Genomic DNA, 19,420 nt, shown 5'->3' on the forward strand with positions numbered 1-19,420 from the left:
GTTGGTAATTTGCCAATTAAACATTTTCTTGAAATTGTCATAAAATTAATAGAAATTATACAATTGTTTAGATAATGTACCAAATATTAATAGTATAGCAAAATGTAAAAAGAAAATTGAAAATTTGTAAGTGTATTGGTCACTCAGTAATGACCTATATATAGCTTGTATTATTTTATTAATTATTTAGATATTGGTCCTTCGATCTGTTATATCTATGTACAATTTATGTGATTTGATTTCTGCTATTAGTCTAGATTTAACAAGATTATGATGCTTATAAAAGAACAAAAGGTGTATTGATCACTGAGTGAGTGGTTAGGGGGTTAAATTGCAATTAGCTCATAAACTAAACGTTTAAAAGATTGTTTGATAAAAGGGGTACTATCTTGTTAATAAAAGCCTGGAATATCAAAGTAGAAAACATCCCATGATACCGCCCATGGCCACTGAAGGCCAATCCATGGCTCATCCACCAGAACAGGATTCCGTCCAGTCTATTTTCTCTGTGCCAGTGCCTCATTTTCCCCAAGAAATCATCACTGAAATCCTCTCCTGGTTGCCTGTAAAGTCACTGGGACAATTGCAATGTGTTTGTAAATCATGGTTTTCTCTGATCTCAAGCTCCAACTTCATCAAAAACCATCAAAAATATTCATCTAGACATCCCAAACATGCTCTGACTAAACTGGTTTTACAGGCCACTGAAGACAATCCTGATATCCTTTCAACTTTTTCTCTTCACTCTTTGCTCAATGGCATCTCCTCTATTGAAGTTGTTGAGCAGCTTGTGCTTGATTCTACTATTAAAGAAGATCCATATGACATCGTGGGTTCTTGCAATGGATTGGTTTGCTTAAGTAGCATACCTGGAGTTCTGACTCTTTGGAACCCTTGTACAAAAAAATCGAGAACTTTGCCATATGATTATCATGAGGTTGAGATACTTTACACTGGGACGAATATTTCTGACAGGGTTAGGGCTGCAACGGATCGCAGTTATTGTGCGACTCATGCCTTTGGTTATGATGACTCTAATAATGATTACAAGGTTGTCAAACTGTATAGTACTCTTACTTACAGTTTTCCAAAAGTAGAAGAACAATACGTGTATGCCTTGGGAGTTTATAGTTGGAAATCTGATTCTTGGAAGTTGATTGATGACATACCAGATGGCTTTAGTTCCTGGGATTCTTATGCTCTTGTGAATGGCGCTCTTCATTGGAGATCATACGAAGATGGCTCAAGGAGTACCCCCGTGATCATGTCACTGAACTTGGAGGCAGAGAAATATGGGAAAATTGCAGTGCCGGATAATCTACGTGGTAAGTTTGATTGGAAGTTGAGGGTTGTAGATGGATATCTTTGCATAGTTTGCACCTTCGATGATGGTACAATGGAAATCTGGATTATGAAAGAATATAGTGTGTTAGAGTCATGGACTAAAGTGGCTTCAATACCAAATTCTGCGATATTAAACAATTGTGCTTCACCATTGTTTGTGTCAGCTGAAGGTAAGATTCTGTTGCGGATTCTGTCGCAAGATTTAACTTTGCTGGACACAAGAAACAAAAAAGGAGTGGTTTATTACTCGGAGACAATTCATTGTGCTTTTCTCTTTACTGAAAGCCTAGTTTCGGTCTGATTCTCAAAATTATAAAGCTCACAGATTTGATTTCCAAGGTCTTACAGGAGATGCAATCAAATCCTTCTTCTCAAACGACAAAGAAACGCAACCTGGAAGAGAAACTAAACTAGAGGATTGCAGCTTTTCACTGTTGTTTTTGGATGGAATTTGTTGATATTTTACCGGCTTGTAACCTACTTATCTACTTAGTATTGAAACTCCTCTCTTCTTTGTCACCCCTACACGTTCCTCCCTTCACCCCTTGAATAGTGTTGAATCAAATTCCAAGGTGAACCTCTGTCCCAGCTTCAAAGAATGTGAAATATTCATTATTGGCCACTTAGTTGTTTTCCTTCTTGCTTTTGGACATTGAGACCATAAAAAATCTGATATTCGGAAATTGGTTTTCTTTTCCCTTTCGAGGCTTGTGGAGGATGAGTTAAATGATGGTGATGATTGAAGCGAATGAAGCATTGGAGAAGTTTACATCAAGTGGTGAAGATTGTGCTGCAAGGAAATTGGAGGACTTTGTCAAATATAATCAACAAAAACTTTGGTTTTGGTTCACATCTGAACTTCATTTGAAAGTCCTGACTTTTCTGATTGCTTTCTCCCTAATCCTTTTCCAATTATGTCATGAATGGTCATTAACAAAAAGCCGGACCTCAGGCGAACATCATGTGAGAATGCAACTGTATAATGGTTTCAGATTCCCAATTTATTAATCTACACTAAAAAGCTGACGCAAGGTCCTTCCGGAAGCGTTTACAACATGAATTCAATCTCAGTGTGATGCTGCCAATTATCAACTGCATGAAAAATATACAAAACATCTGCCAATTCAGCTGCTAAGTATTGCTTTCCGCTGAAGCTTTCTTGATCACACAGACAACGCTTTTTGACCGTAAAAGGAAAAAAGAATAAATTTTGCAGCCGAGGGGAACCATAATCCCAGCAAGCATGCACCCTATGTTGCTTGCCAAACCTCGCGAAGCAGTTCGTACCTTGCATTCACTCCAACATGACTTGTATCCTGCTCGTTTTTCTGACTTCCATTTGGAATTAGATGCTTTGGAGAAGACGAAGACTTGTCAACGATAATTGCCAGGGGAGAATCCAATTCCACCAGGTCCTCATCACTGGTATACCCCTTACTCTGTATGGTAGATGCATTCCTCGACAGCTGTGATTTACTACCGGCCTCGGCAACTTTTTCTGCCACATCAGAGGAGGATGGGGGTGTATAGACAACAGAAGCCGCAGGATAAGGAAATGTACTAGCAGCGTCTCCTGAAAACCTCCTCTCTATGATGCACTGCATTTCAAAGTGGAAAAAGTAAGTGAAACAATTCCAGAATTTTAATAGTTGGAAAAGGTCGTCATCATGCAGACAACCATTCAGATTATCTACAACTAAGTTTGGAGGTGTGGTACGACGAGGACACAGGACTTCTAACCATTTAGCTTAGTCAACAGCTTAATATACTACCAAAGACATCTCTAACACTGAATCACATAATGTAATCATAAAACATGGCTGTAGCTTCAAAACACCACAAGCATGTAAGCATCTTTTGCTATGTAATGCCGGAACCTGCTAAATATGTCCATGTAACATGAAGGTTCTGTCCACAGATTAAGATCACGTTTCTGCATGACTCTCTCATGTTAGAAATTCTGCAAAATTGTGTTCTATAATAAATCAAGTCATTATGAATTCTTTTTATCATTATCAATTCTCTACTTCTCTGTTTGTCAAAAGGTATGTTAGTACCTCAGCGTTAAGAGCCTCTAATACAGCTCCTGGAACAGAATCAGGGCAGAACTCATCAGGGGTAAAATTGCAAAGTATCCGTTTAACCAATGGAAGACTGATTTGTGGGCATACCTGCATATTACAAGACACAACAATAAACTTCCCTAAGAGGTCCTCCTAAAATAAGATAGAAGGTAACAAGTGGAATTCATAAATATAAACAAAACATGGACCTCCATTCGAATTGTTCGATCCATAAGCATGTCTTTTGGAAGCATTAAAAGATCACTCAAAGCACTAAGAAGATAGAAACACTTGGGTTCATCTGCACCTCCCTGACCATCATCCTCACAAATGTTCTGATCATCTTTGATCGAATCACCAGCACCCATGCCAAACAAATCAGTTAGCCATCTTGTCCAATTGCCAATCTGCAAAGGTAATATATCCTCATTGTTATAACCTGTACAACGTACAAAATAGCAGATGAAATGTACTTTTATAAGATATGAGTCTTAAAACAGCTACTTTTCCACATTTCAGTCAGACTCTCCAGAAGCCTCCAGAGTCAAGGGGACGGACTAATTTCATGCAACCATTAGATAAAGTAGCAAATATCTTGGCATATGGACAGATGCAAATGGATTCTCTTTGCCTGAGTTTCAAAAAATGCAATCTGTATGAGGTTAGAATTTATTCAGAATTAGTGAGAAAAAACTTACAGAATTTTTGAGCTGTGCACCAGAGCCAAAACTTAAGTCTCCAGCAGGAATAGGCAAAACCCTGCAGTCAACTATGGGATCCGATACTGGATCAGTTGGGATTTCATGTTCTGACTCCCTAAGAATAGCGTTGAACATGGCCACATCTAGTCTGGCAAGACATTGTTCCATGACCTAATGAAAAATGCAGCATCTAGTGAAAGATATGACAAATATAAACAAATATGGAGGTTCAGCACATGAAAACCCAAAAGATTTAAAAGCTACAACAGTTGAAGCTAATTTTGCAAAACCAAGCTCCACCAATACAACCTAGTCAATATAAGAAGAAGATATAAGAAAAACTACAATGGCTTAAAAAAAAAACAGAGAGAGAGAGAGAGAGAGATAAAGAACCTGACAAGAAAAGAAAGTGGTAGCTGGAAGGGATTTTCTTTTGGGGTGGGGATTTTTTTTGGGTGGGGGGGGGGGGGGGGGGGGGGGGGGGGGTGGTTGCAGGCTGCCAGGCAAACATAAACATACACACCTTCCTCGCCAACACAGGCAAGCACCCACATTCATGGCCTCCTGCTCGAACAGGACAAAGTCTCCCAAAAGCATCCTGGAAAGCATTTTTCCATAAGTTAATGGAAAAACTGCCTTGCTGCTGATCACCCAAAGGAGGGCCCAATATTCTACCAAGAACTTTGTTCTTTGTGTGGTCATCATTGGGAGATTGCATATTCGGAGTTAAGGTCTGAAACATAAGAAGTTAGACTTGTACCAAAGAAAAGATACACATATAAACAAAACCTAAGTAGACAAACTACATAAATTAGTACACCACCTACACGGCTTGTGAACAATCAATACGAGACACATCTATTTTCCGACAATTCAATTTGACAAAATTTGCTCTATGTACAGATTGAGTATTAGCTATACGAATATGTCACAATGATAGTTGTCTTCTTGCCAGGCACAATGTGAAAATAATTGGTTAACATAACATAAATATGTATGTTTTTGTTATTCTAACAAAACGATTGTAGTTTCACGCAAAAAATGTATAGAAAAATGCATTTATAAACTGAACAGCATAGAGTGATCACCTGCCACCATATTGACTCAACTATTCGGGAGAACATCCACGACTCAACTTTCTCTAAGGCAGCAGTAAATGTCCTTGTTTCTTGCCAATCATCCATCAGCTGCATGAAACTCTGCTTGTTTGGTAGTTTGCTGCCTGAATTACTCTTCCATTTAAGCAACGAGAACTTTGCTTCACCAATCTTTCCTCCATTTGACTCAAATGCTTTTGCAACAGGACTTGATTGACATGCACTTCCAAATGTCTGAGAGATAATTTCTCTCAATACAACCGTGTTTGACAGCCAGAATGTCAGCCTTACTCAAAGGACCAAAAGGAAAAATTTGTTAGATAAGGAAAAAAGGAGTAAATTCAAGACCATATAAAAGACAAAATTACTACACACCTTGAGACATCATGGCCACAAGACTTTGCAATCAAAACTAGTCCAGAAACAGTATTTCTAGAAACAGTAGCTCGCTTGGCTGGAGACCAGTGTTTGCAGGCGTGAATATAGAGCCTACACAAGCGTCTAGCAGGCGTATGCACCTTATGCGCAGAGCTACCATGCTCAGGAACCACAGAATAAAGTGCAACTTCTAAAGCAGCTACCTCCCTAAGCTCTTCTTCAAGTTTCTCAATTCTTGTTTCCATGTCCTGAATCTTTTGATCTGAAGCTGTCTTGTCTTCATTCTCACCATTTTCCTCAGTTTTTACTGGTTCATCATCACTTCCAACACTGTTAGCACTAACTGAAGTCTCATCCTGTATATCAACATCCTTTGCCTCTTCAAGTGGTTTGTCAACGACTCCTGAAAATTCTGCTGAAGGTTTTGGATGCACTTTGATAGTCTTCAAGTCATCAGATATGTTTTTCCCTGTCCCTTTAGAAAACTCTTTGTTGGATGTTATGGGCTCATTGATAGTACTTTTTGATGCTTTGGGTCGCGTATTATCCGAACTCTGATCAGATTTTGCTCTTCCAGGCTGAGAACTACCAGCAGGTAGATCATTTTTTACTGGAGTTTTAGAAACCCTTGAAGCTCTTTCTATCTTCTCATCATCAACTGCCGCAATATCTCCTTGGGATGACACTGAATCATTAGTCGTGTCACTATCTGATTCTTGCTCTGAGTCTTCATTAGGCTCATTACCCACATCATGAGAAGGATCACTTACTTTGGAATTGGTATCTTTATCAACTATTTCAAGTGTTTTTACAACAGGAGATGCTGCTTCAGACTTGTGGACATCATCCACGTAATCTATCACCATATTTTGATAAACTTCAGATGGCTCTGTGCCTGTGTTTGGGTCACCCACTAATGTACCACTGTCAGCTTTAGCAGATGAAGCTTTCACTTTATTTCCTTCTCGTTTCAAAGCATTTCTGTCACTCTTCTGTTGAAAATTCTGATCTCTTTTCTCGGGTTTTGCAGAAAATTTCCTTTGATTATTTTTCAGAACTTTCTTCCTGTCAACCTCTTTCATGCTTTATATTCACTTTTTTAACTGCATTCCAACAAGCAGCTACAACTGAAAAAGAGGAACAACCATTCATAAGAAAAAGTTCAATCAAGAATGTCTGCAGCAGCCTAAATATCATGACATGACAGTGGCTTTACAAGTCTCTCTAACCAATCTCAGGGAGCCAAAGCTCAGGAAGGAATTTGTAACACACTCAAATGCAGGAGAAAGGAGCGGGGAATTCGTTTTAAATGTTTTTTGAAAAACCTGATCATGTAAAGAGAAATGATGAACGAATGACATCCCGAAATTGCATTAAATTTCAGAGGAATTATAAGAAACTAGTACTTTTGGCACACAATACTTGTGTGTTTATTTCAAAAATATATAATTAATTAATTTTTTTACAATAAGTTATCGTATGTAGAATCATGTTAGAGCATGTATGATTTTTTTTTTCCAGAAATCTATAAGCTACTCTTTTTTATTTAAGAAATTATTACATTTAAAATCATGGTAGAGAAAAAAGAGGGGATGAGGGTAGTTGTACTTAAAAAGTTAAATTACTGAATATGCACAAACTTGGAGCATGCCATAGGAAAAGCAGCTACAATGAGAGACAGGCAAATAATTAGGGCTGGCCAAAAGTATATGGTTCTGGATACAGCCTTCCTGACACCACTTGAACAGGACTCCACTCCAGAGAAACTGTATTTACTATATACAGTAGCTTACACAAACCAACTATGGAGTTGTACACTATGCAACAACATGACAAAAAGAATCAAGTGTTATTGGCAAAAAGTGAGTTTCACCAATAACACTATGTTTCCTTAGCAAGCTGTCATGCATAAACAACAATCAAGTCATTGCACTTGTTAAGACTTGGTGTTTTGTTTTTACCAAGCAGATACTCATTTAACTAGATCTTCTTGTAGCAGTTAAAGAAACCTTATATTCTTGCCCTATTTGAAATTCTCTATAGCTAGACAATGACTGTGTGTATTTTTTAGGAGAAAAAACAATGAAGTAGAGAAAATGTGGATCCTTGAGTTACTCTCATGTGAGTACAAGCGTTTACAAGAATGTAAATGGGCTTAAATCAAAACAAGAATACTGCTATTTTTCAATTACCAAAAAAGAACAGTATTTTTGAATGACAAAAGAACAAAAAGAAAAGCGAAGCACTACAACTTCTGGGATAGAAAATTATGCAGCACTATTCCAGCTTCTTTTTTCTTTTTTGAGCACAAATCTATTTAAACGGAGATACAACATCCAAGATATGCAGCCACAGGATAGACTCGGGCACAAAGAACTGACTCTTTCTTTCAGAGGATGGTCATTCATAAAAGTCCAACTCAAACTGTGAGTCAAAATCACAATGTTTTATGAACAATTTCTCCCCCATCTAAGAAATCTTTTGTGTTAATCGCTCCAGCACAAAACTGCTTAGCGGAGCCAATTACTATAGTTAAACCGCCAATTTAATTGCTTAGTCGAGCCATCTAATAAAACTTTATGTTAATTGCTGCTTGACAAAACTGTTTAGTGGAGCCAACTACAATAGTTAAGCCACCTAGTAGGACCTAAATCTCCAGGAGTCTTAACTGGCATCTTATCACTAAAGCGAACCCACTTAAAACAACAGACAAAATGTGAAAACAGGACAAGATGGTACTGAATTCCCGGCTAGATAGACAGCTAGCGATGTACAATTGAAGAATTTACAGTGTACATAGTTTCACCAATTTGCTAATCTAATTTACCGCTCCTCAAGAAGCAACAAAATCATCCCAACTGAATATTCTGATGGGGAGAACAAGTTGCAACCCTGTAGCATAATTATTAAGCAACATGATTGGGACATAATACAGCTGTACTAAAAGCATATGTTTACGATGACAGATACTAATTCACAATTGCTTAAATTATGGCGACAGCAAATAATTAAATTTTCCATACGAACAAGAAACTTAAACAAAACATATTCATAAATTTTTTTTAAAAAAAATACAGAGCAGACAGTTGTTTACGACCCTGTGCATAAGTTTACTTATATTGTTTCCTCACCTCCATTTCAAGCAATGCTGATCATTATACCATCATCCCATAAGAAATGAATAAAAAGAGAGCAGAGAAAATTCGGTAAAATGAAGAAAGCCGAATTCAGGGGAGGTACATGGCGGTTACAGCCTGGGAAGTGGGGATTGTGGAGCATAACCGTCAAATCTCAAAAGTCGCAATTTTCCAAAATTCCAAACCCATATCCATACATTGAGAGAGGTCTATTTTTCAATCAGTTCAATATCAAACCAACGAAATAAAAGAAAAGGAAAAAAAGAATTAAAAAAAAAAAAGTAGATAAGGAGCGAGAGGAGGAGGAAAACATAGAGATAGTAATAGATTACTTTTTTTCTTTTTTTATTTTAAGAAAAAAGGTACAAATTTAGTTGATGACAGTGAGAATTCTACTGGTAGCATTTCCCAGGAAAAATATTCTGAAACCAACGGCAGACGCCCGGCTACTAAAAAAGTCAAAATTCCTCCATATCACTACACAGACTTTCCGGAATGGGAGAAAAAAAAAATGACATCATATTTCATTTGATCCAATACAATCTCCTCCTTTTTCTTCTCTAGTAGATGAAAAGAGAAAGAGTATAACTCAAAGTTCATACGTAAAATGCCGTGAAGAATACAGTAAAACACTAAAAAAAACAGAGACTCACCCAAAATTCAAGTTTGCTTCTTTAGCTCCAGAGCTTCGGATGGAGAAGAGAATATCACAAAAAGGAAAAATGACGAAGAATTTCAAGTTTCGTGAGGAAGAAGCAGCGGGCGGGAGGATCTTCTCAGACTTGAAAAATCGCAAATGGCATGATATTACTGCGTAATTTCAACGTAATAAGCAGAATTTTCGGCGTTGCTGAATTATGAAGGGAGAAGAAATAATGATGCAGATGAATAAGTGCGAGGCGAAGACTGCTTACTGCTAGCAGAGTACTGGTGCTGGTGCTGGTGCTGGTGCTGGTGCTGGTGTATGGAGAAAGAAAGCTGTTTAGATTGCTGGAATCATTTAATGATGATGATGATGATGATAAAGATGGGGATTGACCGGTTACGTTGATGTCGGTGGGGAGAGAGTCACCGGGAATGACCGGTTACGCTACGCGTTTATTCGTCTTGACTCTTGATGGATGGATTCTTTGTTCTTTGACTTCTTTCTCATGGGTTGGTGAATTACTGTATGGATAATTTGGGTGGTTGATTTTTTAAAATTTTTCATCTCATTTTTTATAAGTATATTTGTAAATAAAGAAACCACAGGTATCACAACTAATCCTATTCGAGTTAGATCAAATCACTTAGGGAAAGTATAGTTAAGGGATGCAAACTACTTCTACTTGCACCAACATTTGCTGGTAATAAAAAAATGTCATTGAAAAAACATATTTAACAAAAAAAAAGTCATTGAAAAAACATATTTAAAAAGTCATTAATTCCCTTTTTATTCCCTTGTAATCTAATTTTGTTGTTAACATTCTTCCTTATTTTTTTTCACCAATCTAAAATGAAACCATTAGGGTCTATTTGATAACATACAAAAGTGCTGAAACTGAATCTTTTCAGATATTCAAATGTTTTGAGTGTTTGATAAATGAAAATCCATCTGCTGAATTCGTTAAGCAGTGCTAAACTTGTGCGTATTTTTTTCAGCACAAAAATCCTAACTAAATGCTTAATTCTGATAAGAATCAATAGAATTACTTCAATTACTTTATCTTATCTACCAAATCTACCATTGTTTGTTAATTATGTTCAAAATTCTTATCTAATTAAACAATTTGATATTCTCTATCTAACGGTTTTTAGTTTCAATTTTCTTCTTTTTTAATGACTTTCACATCTTTTCCATACTCCTCATATAATATATTTCATCTTTTATATTAATTTGATTTAAAAATAAATATTGTCATTTTCATACCTAATAATTTTAAGTTAATTAAATCATAGGTTCTATTTCTTTTTTGAATGAAAAGATATAAAGGCTAAATTGTCAAATTAAACTTATTAAGCATTCAGTTATAAAAATTTATCAAACAGTATAAAGAAGTTTAGCATTAAAATTCAGACATTCATATATTTCTTTTCAGTACTTAAAATTCAGCAAATTAATTGTTTCAGTATTCAGATTTTAGAATTCAGACTTCAGAATTCAAATTCAGTTTTATCAAACGGAACCTTACTCTTTTTCTTATAACAAAATTTTATAGAAAGGGTAGTTTTAAAGTCGATCAAAGATGGGGACTGTTATAAATAACGACTAGTAATTATTCTTGAAACATTCCTTGAGCTATTTTATTAATTAAAAAGATTTCGTAGAATATGGTTTTGCTGTGATTCAAGATTCCATGACTGGTACTAACAAATCAAAGAAAGAGGACAAAGGTCATTGAAAAGAAATTTTAAGGGTGAAATAATAAAAATAGCAACATTTATATGAAACATATACTAATTCTTTATAAATGAACTATCAAAAGTAGCTACTGAACTTGACCCAATGGTCAGGGAAGGGCGTTTAGAGTTCTTTTAGCCATTAGTGTTAGATTGGATTCAAGATTTAATTTATAGATATAGCAGTTGAGGATGGGAAGGGAGGAGCAGGAGGGGTGTCTGTGCACATATATAATTGATTGAATAAAGCTTTTGGAGAGATGGTTAAATTAGGCAATTGTTAATGAAAACTCTCTATTTGTTTCCGATAGCACCTTTATTATCCCTTTTTTGCATTTTTTAGACTCTTATTTATTTATTAGTCGATATGATGAAAATAATAAAGATAGTGATACTACAAAATAATGGAGTGCCAATTTAAGATCAAATAGTTTCTTTTGTTGGCATTAAATGGCTGTCCGTAGGTTTATTGACCCACCACCTAAACCACGTACTATCGTCCGCAGACAAAGTGACGAGTGAGGGCACTAATTGAACCTTTTTTTTATTATTATTCCTGATTAATTGAACGTTAGGGACTGATGGATAAATATGGTAAATTGAATATGAGCGTATGGATCAGATCATCAGACAGTCTCATATGGGGACGGACAACGTGGGGAAACATTGGCCCTTTTCTATTTGGAAAGCAATTAATTTTTCAACAAAAAAAATGATTACGTTGTACATATTTTTTTATTATTTTTTATCTCATACATATTAAATCGTTATAATATATTTTTTTAAAAAGATCTAAAAAATTGCAATCCAAACAATGACCGAAAACTGGATACCTCCTTAGCAGTCCTCAACTACATCTATAACCCAATTGAAACTATTATTGCCAATAAACTTGAATCATAAATATCCTGCACATGTGAAAAATAGGCAAAATATTTTTACCAAATTTATGTCATATTATATTTTTCAAAGATGAGACTGCAAATTATTTGGCTTAAATATAAGGGTTTTTCTAATGGGTATCCATATTGACGCTCGTTAACGCACTTAACATTTACCTAATTTGCCATATAAATATACATACTAATAATTATTATACTCCCTTGCATTTATATACTTTCATTGTTTAATTTTACCTACCCTCTCTTGTATTTATTTACTTTTTCTAATTAATTTTACATTTTCAATATATAATCATTTGAAATATATCTTTAACAAAGCACCCGTTAAACAAACCCTAAATATTATAGGTCTCAAAGGCACTACTACGGTTTGATCAGCTTGTGTTACCAATTAGAAAGCAACAAGAAATTAGAAACGCTGTGCATTATTTTTGGCATTTCTCCATTACTTGCAGTATAACATGTTCACTGAATAAATTCAAACTATCACTCTGATTTCATCGAATGATATATATATATATATATATTTTTTTTGGAAGGATCGAAAGATATTGAAAACAAACGGAAACAACAAGATAAACAACTGCCAACCAATTTGAAGAAATAAAAAACTAGACTGCCTCAGTCCTATGCAAGAAAAGAAACACAAAACTAAGAAATCAGACAAATAATTGCAAAATGATTAATGGAGGTCCCAGAAAGAGTGTTCATTTCTCTGGGTTTAGCAAGAAAACGAAAGAATCAAGTAATTTTCAAACGTTAAGTCAAGATAACCACGTCTAGTAAACTTGAAGGAATTAGCTCTCTCTCTTTCTCTCTAAACATGCTTTTGTGAAGCTTTTACGCAATTGAATACATATTCTTCCACTCGTCACGAATGAATATATCCGAATAAGTATACTAAAACTTTGGTATTCCGAGACTGCAACACCAGAGGAAAATGTGCATCCCCATTTTGAAGATTGGCAAACAAATTGACAGGACAAACTGGAACCCAAGAGAAATTGGATGGTTGTCGTTATAATTAAAAAGATATGAATGTAATTATGATGGCGAGGCATACCAAATGATTGTGTTCTAATCGTCATTGTTTATGCAAATGTAATTTTAGTGGGCAATCTGTACGAACATTTATAAGTAATCTATGATTCTGAAAATACATCCCATCATACGTTGGTGATAAAAGTGGAACTTATCCAAACTTTTTCTTTTGGCTAAAAAAATGGAAGTTGTCAATAGCAAGTCGCGGTCTTAATGGCCTATGAGCTCAACAGCATACTATAAGAAAGGTGACAGGGACAATACATACATTAAGAGGAATAGTGCTGCTCTAACGGGTGAGACGGAGATGAAATAAATAAGAAGCCGGTGGGAGTCACCGACGAAGACCGCCACTCAAATAGTAGACATAGCAGAAGAAATTTTGATGGATGGGGACCCAAGCTTTGGCTTCTTGCTTCCGTGCCATATGTTTCATTATTTTCATGTGTGTGTAAAATTACCTTTATTTTTCTTCTATCATTTTATTTACCTATAGACAGCAACAACTGGACAAAAGAGGGTTCAAGGAACCGTTCAAGTTCTTGCATATGGACAATATCTCAAGGAACTTAAAAGGGTAGATTTACCATCAAGAAAAGTCTTTAGGTAGATGCAACGTTTTGTTATTAACTTTGTGTGTGTTTGGGTAGGAGATTATTTGGGATATTTATTTTTTAAAAATATATAATATTTTTTCGATGTGATACATGCAATATAAAAAAGTGATTAGTAAACGTGCTAATGATATAACTAGGTCAATGTGCATAAATAGGATGTAATCTAACTTCTGGAGTTTTTGGTATGATTGATCTTATGCATTTGTTTTGGCTAGACTATGATTTAGATCTTCTAGCTAATACTTTGTTTATCTTATTTCCTAACACACTACCAAAAATAGTCAAGTCACAAATGTTTCGTTCATTCTAACCAAACACTTTAGGAAATGACAAGTCATTAAATCATCATCCATGAGATTGCGAGTTAAAAATTTGTAATTTCACTAATTTGTCCGAGCAATCTAAAATTACTATATATAGAGCATATATATGAATCATATGTTGGGGGTAGGATTAGGTTTATTTCTAGGAGTCTAATCCTAATTTTCATTTATTGCGACAGAATTGGGAGTGTAGTAGTTTTGCATTGTTGAGAGTGCATTAGGTTAGTGACATGACTTGTAATTAATCTTGTATGCGTGAGGCTACCTACTGCAATTTTTTCTTTTTTTTTGTGTAAGATGATGTGATGTATTCCCATTGTTCAATAATTGGCTGTACTTCATTTTGGCCAACAACAAAAGGCAAGTTGAGGTATGGTCCAAATTTGAGCAAATTATCCAATGGCCATTAAAACTTTTAGAATTGTTAAATTTTGATTATTGAATTATTAAAAGTCTGGTTTTGATCACTAAACTATTTAAAGTTTAAATTTCGAACCATTTCGTTAGCTTTTATCGTTAACTATGATAGATCCGAGTGCTAGCGCGATTCACAAGATAAAAGAAAGAGGCAAAGTTAACGATTAAATTTGATGAAATGGTTAGAAACATAAATTTTAGATAGTTCACCGGTCAAAAACAGATTTTTAATAGATCAGTAATCAAAACTCGACGATTCCAAAAATTTAGTGGCCATCCGAATAATTTGCTCTCCAAATTTTTTATTGTACTATTTGGTGTGAAGATGACCTTTTTTTCTTTTGGTTCTTTTTGTTTTTTGTAAAAATGGTTATTTTTCGTTTTTAAACTAGGGACTTCGTCATTTTACTAAGCTATACCATCAAAATGTTTATGTTCTCAATGTACTTAGTAAAAATTAATTTTGCCTTTGTCCTTCCATCGTGCTTCAGGTCTACAGGTCCAAGACACGATCCGAGTTTTAGCAGTCAAATCCAATTATTTGAATTCCGTTCTCTTAAGCCAAAATGGATATGTTAAGTTATGAGTACTCAGATTTTATGAGTACTTTTTTAACGTAGAATGGGAGTATCACACATTCACTTTTACATCTATATGTCGTGAATAACATGTTCCGAAAACATTCTAGTATATTACAGATCTATGATGTTAACGTGGAAAATTGCAAGCTAGTAGTTCTAAGTTCTCGTGAATCTCAGATGATAAAGATCAAAATCGCTATTTTATGAATTTCATATTTGTGTTCTCGTAGCTAGCCAACGGATACGGCCTCATGCATGGTCCTGTGTATAGCAATTTAGGTTAATTTTTTGTAAGAGATTTGTCACAGAATTAACACATTCTTATGTACTTTCTACGATCAAGGGGTAATCCGACGGGCACTAAATCACTACCGATTCAAACGGGTGCCTATGCACCTATGCTAACGGAACATTTTAAGAAATTTTGAATATTAGAATGTATGACAAGAGATTCGATCCCTTGACCTATACTTACATAAAGTTTTAAAACTCTTTTGATAGTAAATTATTACTCTACGAGTAGTTGGTTATGCACTGACCATTAGATCCAGTGTCGTCCAATTTCGTCCTGTGTTGTTGGCATCCATTAGATCCAATACTGACAAAACATTCATTGGATTCTCTGCAAGGTACCTAGTTTTAAGAAATTGCCAATTGCCTCCGAGATAAACACATAAACAACGAAAAATAAGCATCAGCCGCTGAACACTAGTAATGTTTTGTCAAGAAGCTAGCTTTAGACTTACTGGCTGTGGCATCCAGTTGTTAGAGTGAGGTTCACAGCAGCCATGGCAAACTCAAGATTTTGATAGATGTTATACACGTAATGGGTTCCACTTCCCCTAATAGGCCAAGTAATAATTCTCGAAAACTTAATAATACCAGGTCCCCAATTGTGACATTTTATCTGCATGATATCTTATCCCCTAGATTTTGAATTAGGGCCAATGATTTGAGCACAACAATTTGGTATTGTTGCAAGAACCCGGAAAAAAAAAATGGAATCAAGATCCGCTGCATTTGAATGGACTCCCTTCATAGTCCTTTGTTTGGTCATGAAAATTTACCTAGGCGGTAGTACATAGTAAAACTTATTAAGAATAAAGGATCCATTGTTGAAGAAACATCCATTTTTGAATGCTACTGTAGCTCCGTTTGGATTGGCTATTTTTTCAAAAACAAGTTTTTCAAATACAATGATATAGTAATACACAAATAAAAATAACTTAAAAAATATTTCATCTATACAATATCAAATATTTCAAAAAATATTTATAGTAAAATTTTTTTATATACACTGTTATATTAAATTTTTTCAAAAACACCCCTAAAAACAACTAATCCAAACGGATAATTTTGGGCCATTTGTGTACCTCCGCATTCACCCATTTAATTAAGACTACACCCATAGAATTGAACTTCTTGCTTGAATTGTCCAATCACCACAAGCTTTGCAAAGAGCTTCATTTTGTTTGTTCGTTTTTTCTCTTTTCCTCCCGAGCATGGAGGTGACAAACAATTGCTGACTTGCGCAAGAGGGGAAATGAACTCCAACCTTGGGCAAAGCAGGGTTTCAGATACCCTTTTTGGCCAACTTGGCGTTGTTTCTTCCGGCTTCTGGACGACGGTGGTGGGGCACGAGTGACGGTCCCTTTTAGGTTGTGGTTTCGGTTTGGTGCTTCATTTTCAAAGGGCAAATTTCTTAAAATAATGCTCAATTCAAAAATTCACATTTTTTTATGTTTTATTAGAATCTCTTTTTCACGTAGAATTGTCGCATTTCAGACATACTACGATCATGAAATATTATTTTATTTTTGTAATGTGTCGGAAAAAATTTTTGGGAAAAAATTTTTTTGGGAAAAAAATATTTTTTAAAAAAAGAAAATTGCTGCTGTTGTGGCATCTAAAATCGAACGCAGCGATTGCCAAGTGTCCAAAAAGTATAGTTTCTTAGCCGTTGATTGGAATTCAAATGAACACGAATTGTTATTTATTATTTTTTTAAGTACTGGTCAGTGGTCGCATCTCATCTCGGATTCGGTGACTGACTAGAAGAACTTTTAAAAAAAAAAAAAAAATTTGTGCCAAATGCTAGTCAGCTAGTGTGTGGGGATTTTAGCAGGTATCCTGTCCCAAAAGTGGAATGACATGATGCAAAAAAGATGTTGCATTCCGTTAGTTTAAGATTTATCTGCACTGTCTAAAGGCGAATTTCTACTAACAACTTTATTTGCATTCGAGTGTGTTTGGATCGGAGATTATTTGTCCAAATTTATTTGCTTACATTACCATTATAATTTTCAATACATCTTTTTATTTTTTTAATTATTTTTTTATCTCACATACATCACATCACAAAAAGTGCTGCAGTAATTATATCAAATAATCTCGTATCCAAACACACAACGATTAATTGAAAATCATCACAATTTTGGTGTTTGCTTTCAAATTTTCTAATCAGATGCTATGAATTTTTTTATATATTGATTACGTAAATATAATTATTCCAAACATTCACCTTTGCACGTTTTATTAAAGCAATCTTTAATTTTGAAAATAACACACTATTCGCAATATAATGTCGAATTAACTAAGAATAATCATATATAACTACAAATGTATAAAATTAATTATTAACTATAACTGAAAAATTTTAATAAGTCAGCTGTTAAAAATTTTCATTTTTACCGACTTCCACAACTAACTTAATTAACATAATCATAATTATCTACAAATAAAATAATTAATCATTAATTTAATAAAATGAGCATTCGTTAATTGCAAAAAAAGTTAACTCAGTACACAGATTAACTAAATACACGTAAAAATCATACGCATAAAAAAATTGGTCAATAAACTAATAAACTATAAACCCAAAAAGTAATTTTTCATAACACATAATCATATTTAACTATATATGTTAACTGCACAACTAAATTTATTACCATAATCATTAATAGTGCTCAGTGCACACCTAATGTGTGTGCAATCAAAAAAATACATAATATTTAAGGTCATATATTTTAAATAAAATTTTTATTACTGTCTTTTAAATATTTTTCATAAAATAATTTTATATGGATAGTTATAATGTTTAGGGATAGTTATCTTGAAAACATATATTTAAATCGTTAAAAGTAAAAATCGTCATGAATAGTTATAGGTAGTTAAAGTAAAAGTAATTTTTATAAGGGCAAAAAAAGGAAGTTCACAAAGTGACATAAATGTTAACCTCAATATTAACTACGAACCCCTTCCTCAAGCTTTATATATAGTATAGATTATCTATAATTAAAATAATTACTCATTGATTTATTTAAAAAATATATATATATTAAACACAACTAAAAGCTGTTAACTAAATATTCAAATTACTCAAATACACGCACATTAATAATACCTACAAATCCAAAAATTTCTTATTCATACCATAGTAGTATGCTGTAAATGTTAACTATCCAATTATATTGAGTTTGGATGCCGCAGTTGCCTATTTTTAGTTAACTAACTAATTATACGTAATACCTGGCAGTCACCGCATGTGGCGACTAGGACACAAATACAAAAATTCCCCTAATGTTCCGACATCAAAGAAGAAAAATCGAAAAGAAAAATTATTTCACAGTTGCCGCATTTTCATAAACGAGATCCCCTATTGGTAGAAATTCGCCTTTTTAAAGTTAGTACTGCTACTTTATTTGCAAATACTAGCGATACATTAGAATAATTTGAATATGCTTTTGCTTTAGTTTTGTCATACTGCTACTTAAATCAACATTCAAGGACGAGAGATGGATTAGATGGTACGAAAAAAAGAAGTGTAAGTAGGAGTATAAGTAAGAGGCTTACGTTTGAAACCATCCATTTACACTAAAAGAGAACTGTTTTTTAAAAAAAAAAAAAAATCAGCTTCCCAACAAATCCCTTGGTACTTCTTTTTTTTTTTTTTTTTTTTGTCGACGGAGTGGGTATCCGGATCAATTCTTACGGGCCCGACTAATCCCACTCCGGCCTGGGAGGAGAGGCCCCTTCCCCCCGAACACGGTAACTGCTGGAACTCGATTCCTAGTGGGAGAGTTGGACAACAACTTCCAAGGGGCTGTCGTGACCAAACGAACTGCCCAGGAGGGGCCCAAAAATCCCTTGGTACTCGGTGGACCAGAATTCTACAAATCCCAAGGTGCATTTACCCTTTCAATAATTCAATTATAGAATACCTTTTTGCACAGAGTATCAAGCTTAAGAACTGTAAAACAGCATTATTGAAGACAAAACATATTAAAATAAAGATTTACATTATACCCTCTGCATCATTCATATGAAACATGTCATTTGCAGGTGACATGAGAACTTCGTAAGAATGGTTTATGTACACTGTACCATATCGTATTCATATGAACTGCATGAACCATGAAGATTTATTACTTCAACACGAAT

At 34.6% G+C, this 19,420-nt stretch overlaps 2 protein-coding genes across 3 annotated transcripts; one reads left to right on the forward strand and one right to left on the reverse strand.

Moving 5' to 3' along the window:
- The first annotated feature begins 442 nt into the window (after window positions 1-442).
- On the forward strand, window positions 443-1,964 carry LOC113773785 (F-box/kelch-repeat protein At3g23880-like). The gene has a single exon (XM_027318397.1). The coding sequence runs from the start codon at window positions 443-445 to the stop codon at window positions 1,643-1,645; it is 1,203 nt and encodes a 400-aa protein (XP_027174198.1). The 3' UTR covers window positions 1,646-1,964.
- Window positions 1,965-2,306: 342 nt separating this feature from the next.
- Window positions 2,307-9,650, reverse strand: LOC113774672. Of its 2 annotated transcripts, XM_027319270.1 has the most exons (9): window positions 9,635-9,650; window positions 9,374-9,530; window positions 5,581-6,710; window positions 5,197-5,491; window positions 4,632-4,841; window positions 4,106-4,279; window positions 3,617-3,814; window positions 3,402-3,515; window positions 2,307-2,942 (listed from the first exon to the last, which is right to left on the reverse strand). In XM_027319270.1, the coding sequence occupies exons 3-9, from the start codon at window positions 6,663-6,665 to the stop codon at window positions 2,595-2,597; spliced, it is 2,424 nt and encodes an 807-aa protein (XP_027175071.1). In that variant the 5' UTR covers window positions 6,666-6,710; window positions 9,374-9,530; window positions 9,635-9,650; the 3' UTR covers window positions 2,307-2,594. The 2 variants fall into 2 exon arrangements, with proteins under 2 accessions (XP_027175071.1, XP_027175072.1); XM_027319271.1 differs by lacking the exons at window positions 9,374-9,530; window positions 9,635-9,650 and adding an exon at window positions 8,715-8,732.
- Between the last annotated feature and the right edge of the window lie 9,770 nt (window positions 9,651-19,420).

This window comes from Coffea eugenioides, chromosome 6 (assembly GCF_003713205.1).
Source record: "Coffea eugenioides isolate CCC68of chromosome 6, Ceug_1.0, whole genome shotgun sequence".
NCBI classification, from domain to species: domain Eukaryota; kingdom Viridiplantae; phylum Streptophyta; class Magnoliopsida; order Gentianales; family Rubiaceae; genus Coffea; species Coffea eugenioides.

Bases quoted from the DNA above. Each gene is read 5' to 3' on its own strand.
- LOC113773785 (XM_027318397.1), top strand. From the start codon at position 443: ATGGCCACTGAAGGCCAATCCATGGCTCATCCACCAGAACAGGATTCC.
- LOC113774672 (XM_027319270.1), bottom strand. From the start codon at position 6,665: ATGAAAGAGGTTGACAGGAAGAAAGTTCTGAAAAATAATCAAAGGAAA. The intron at 5,492-5,580 runs GTGTGTAGTAAT...CCTTTGAGTAAG, and splicing joins TGTGGCCATGATGTCTCAAG to GCTGACATTCTGGCTGTCAA. The intron at 4,280-4,631 runs GTGTGTATGTTT...ATTTTTCATTAG, and splicing joins TGCCTGTGTTGGCGAGGAAG to GTCATGGAACAATGTCTTGC.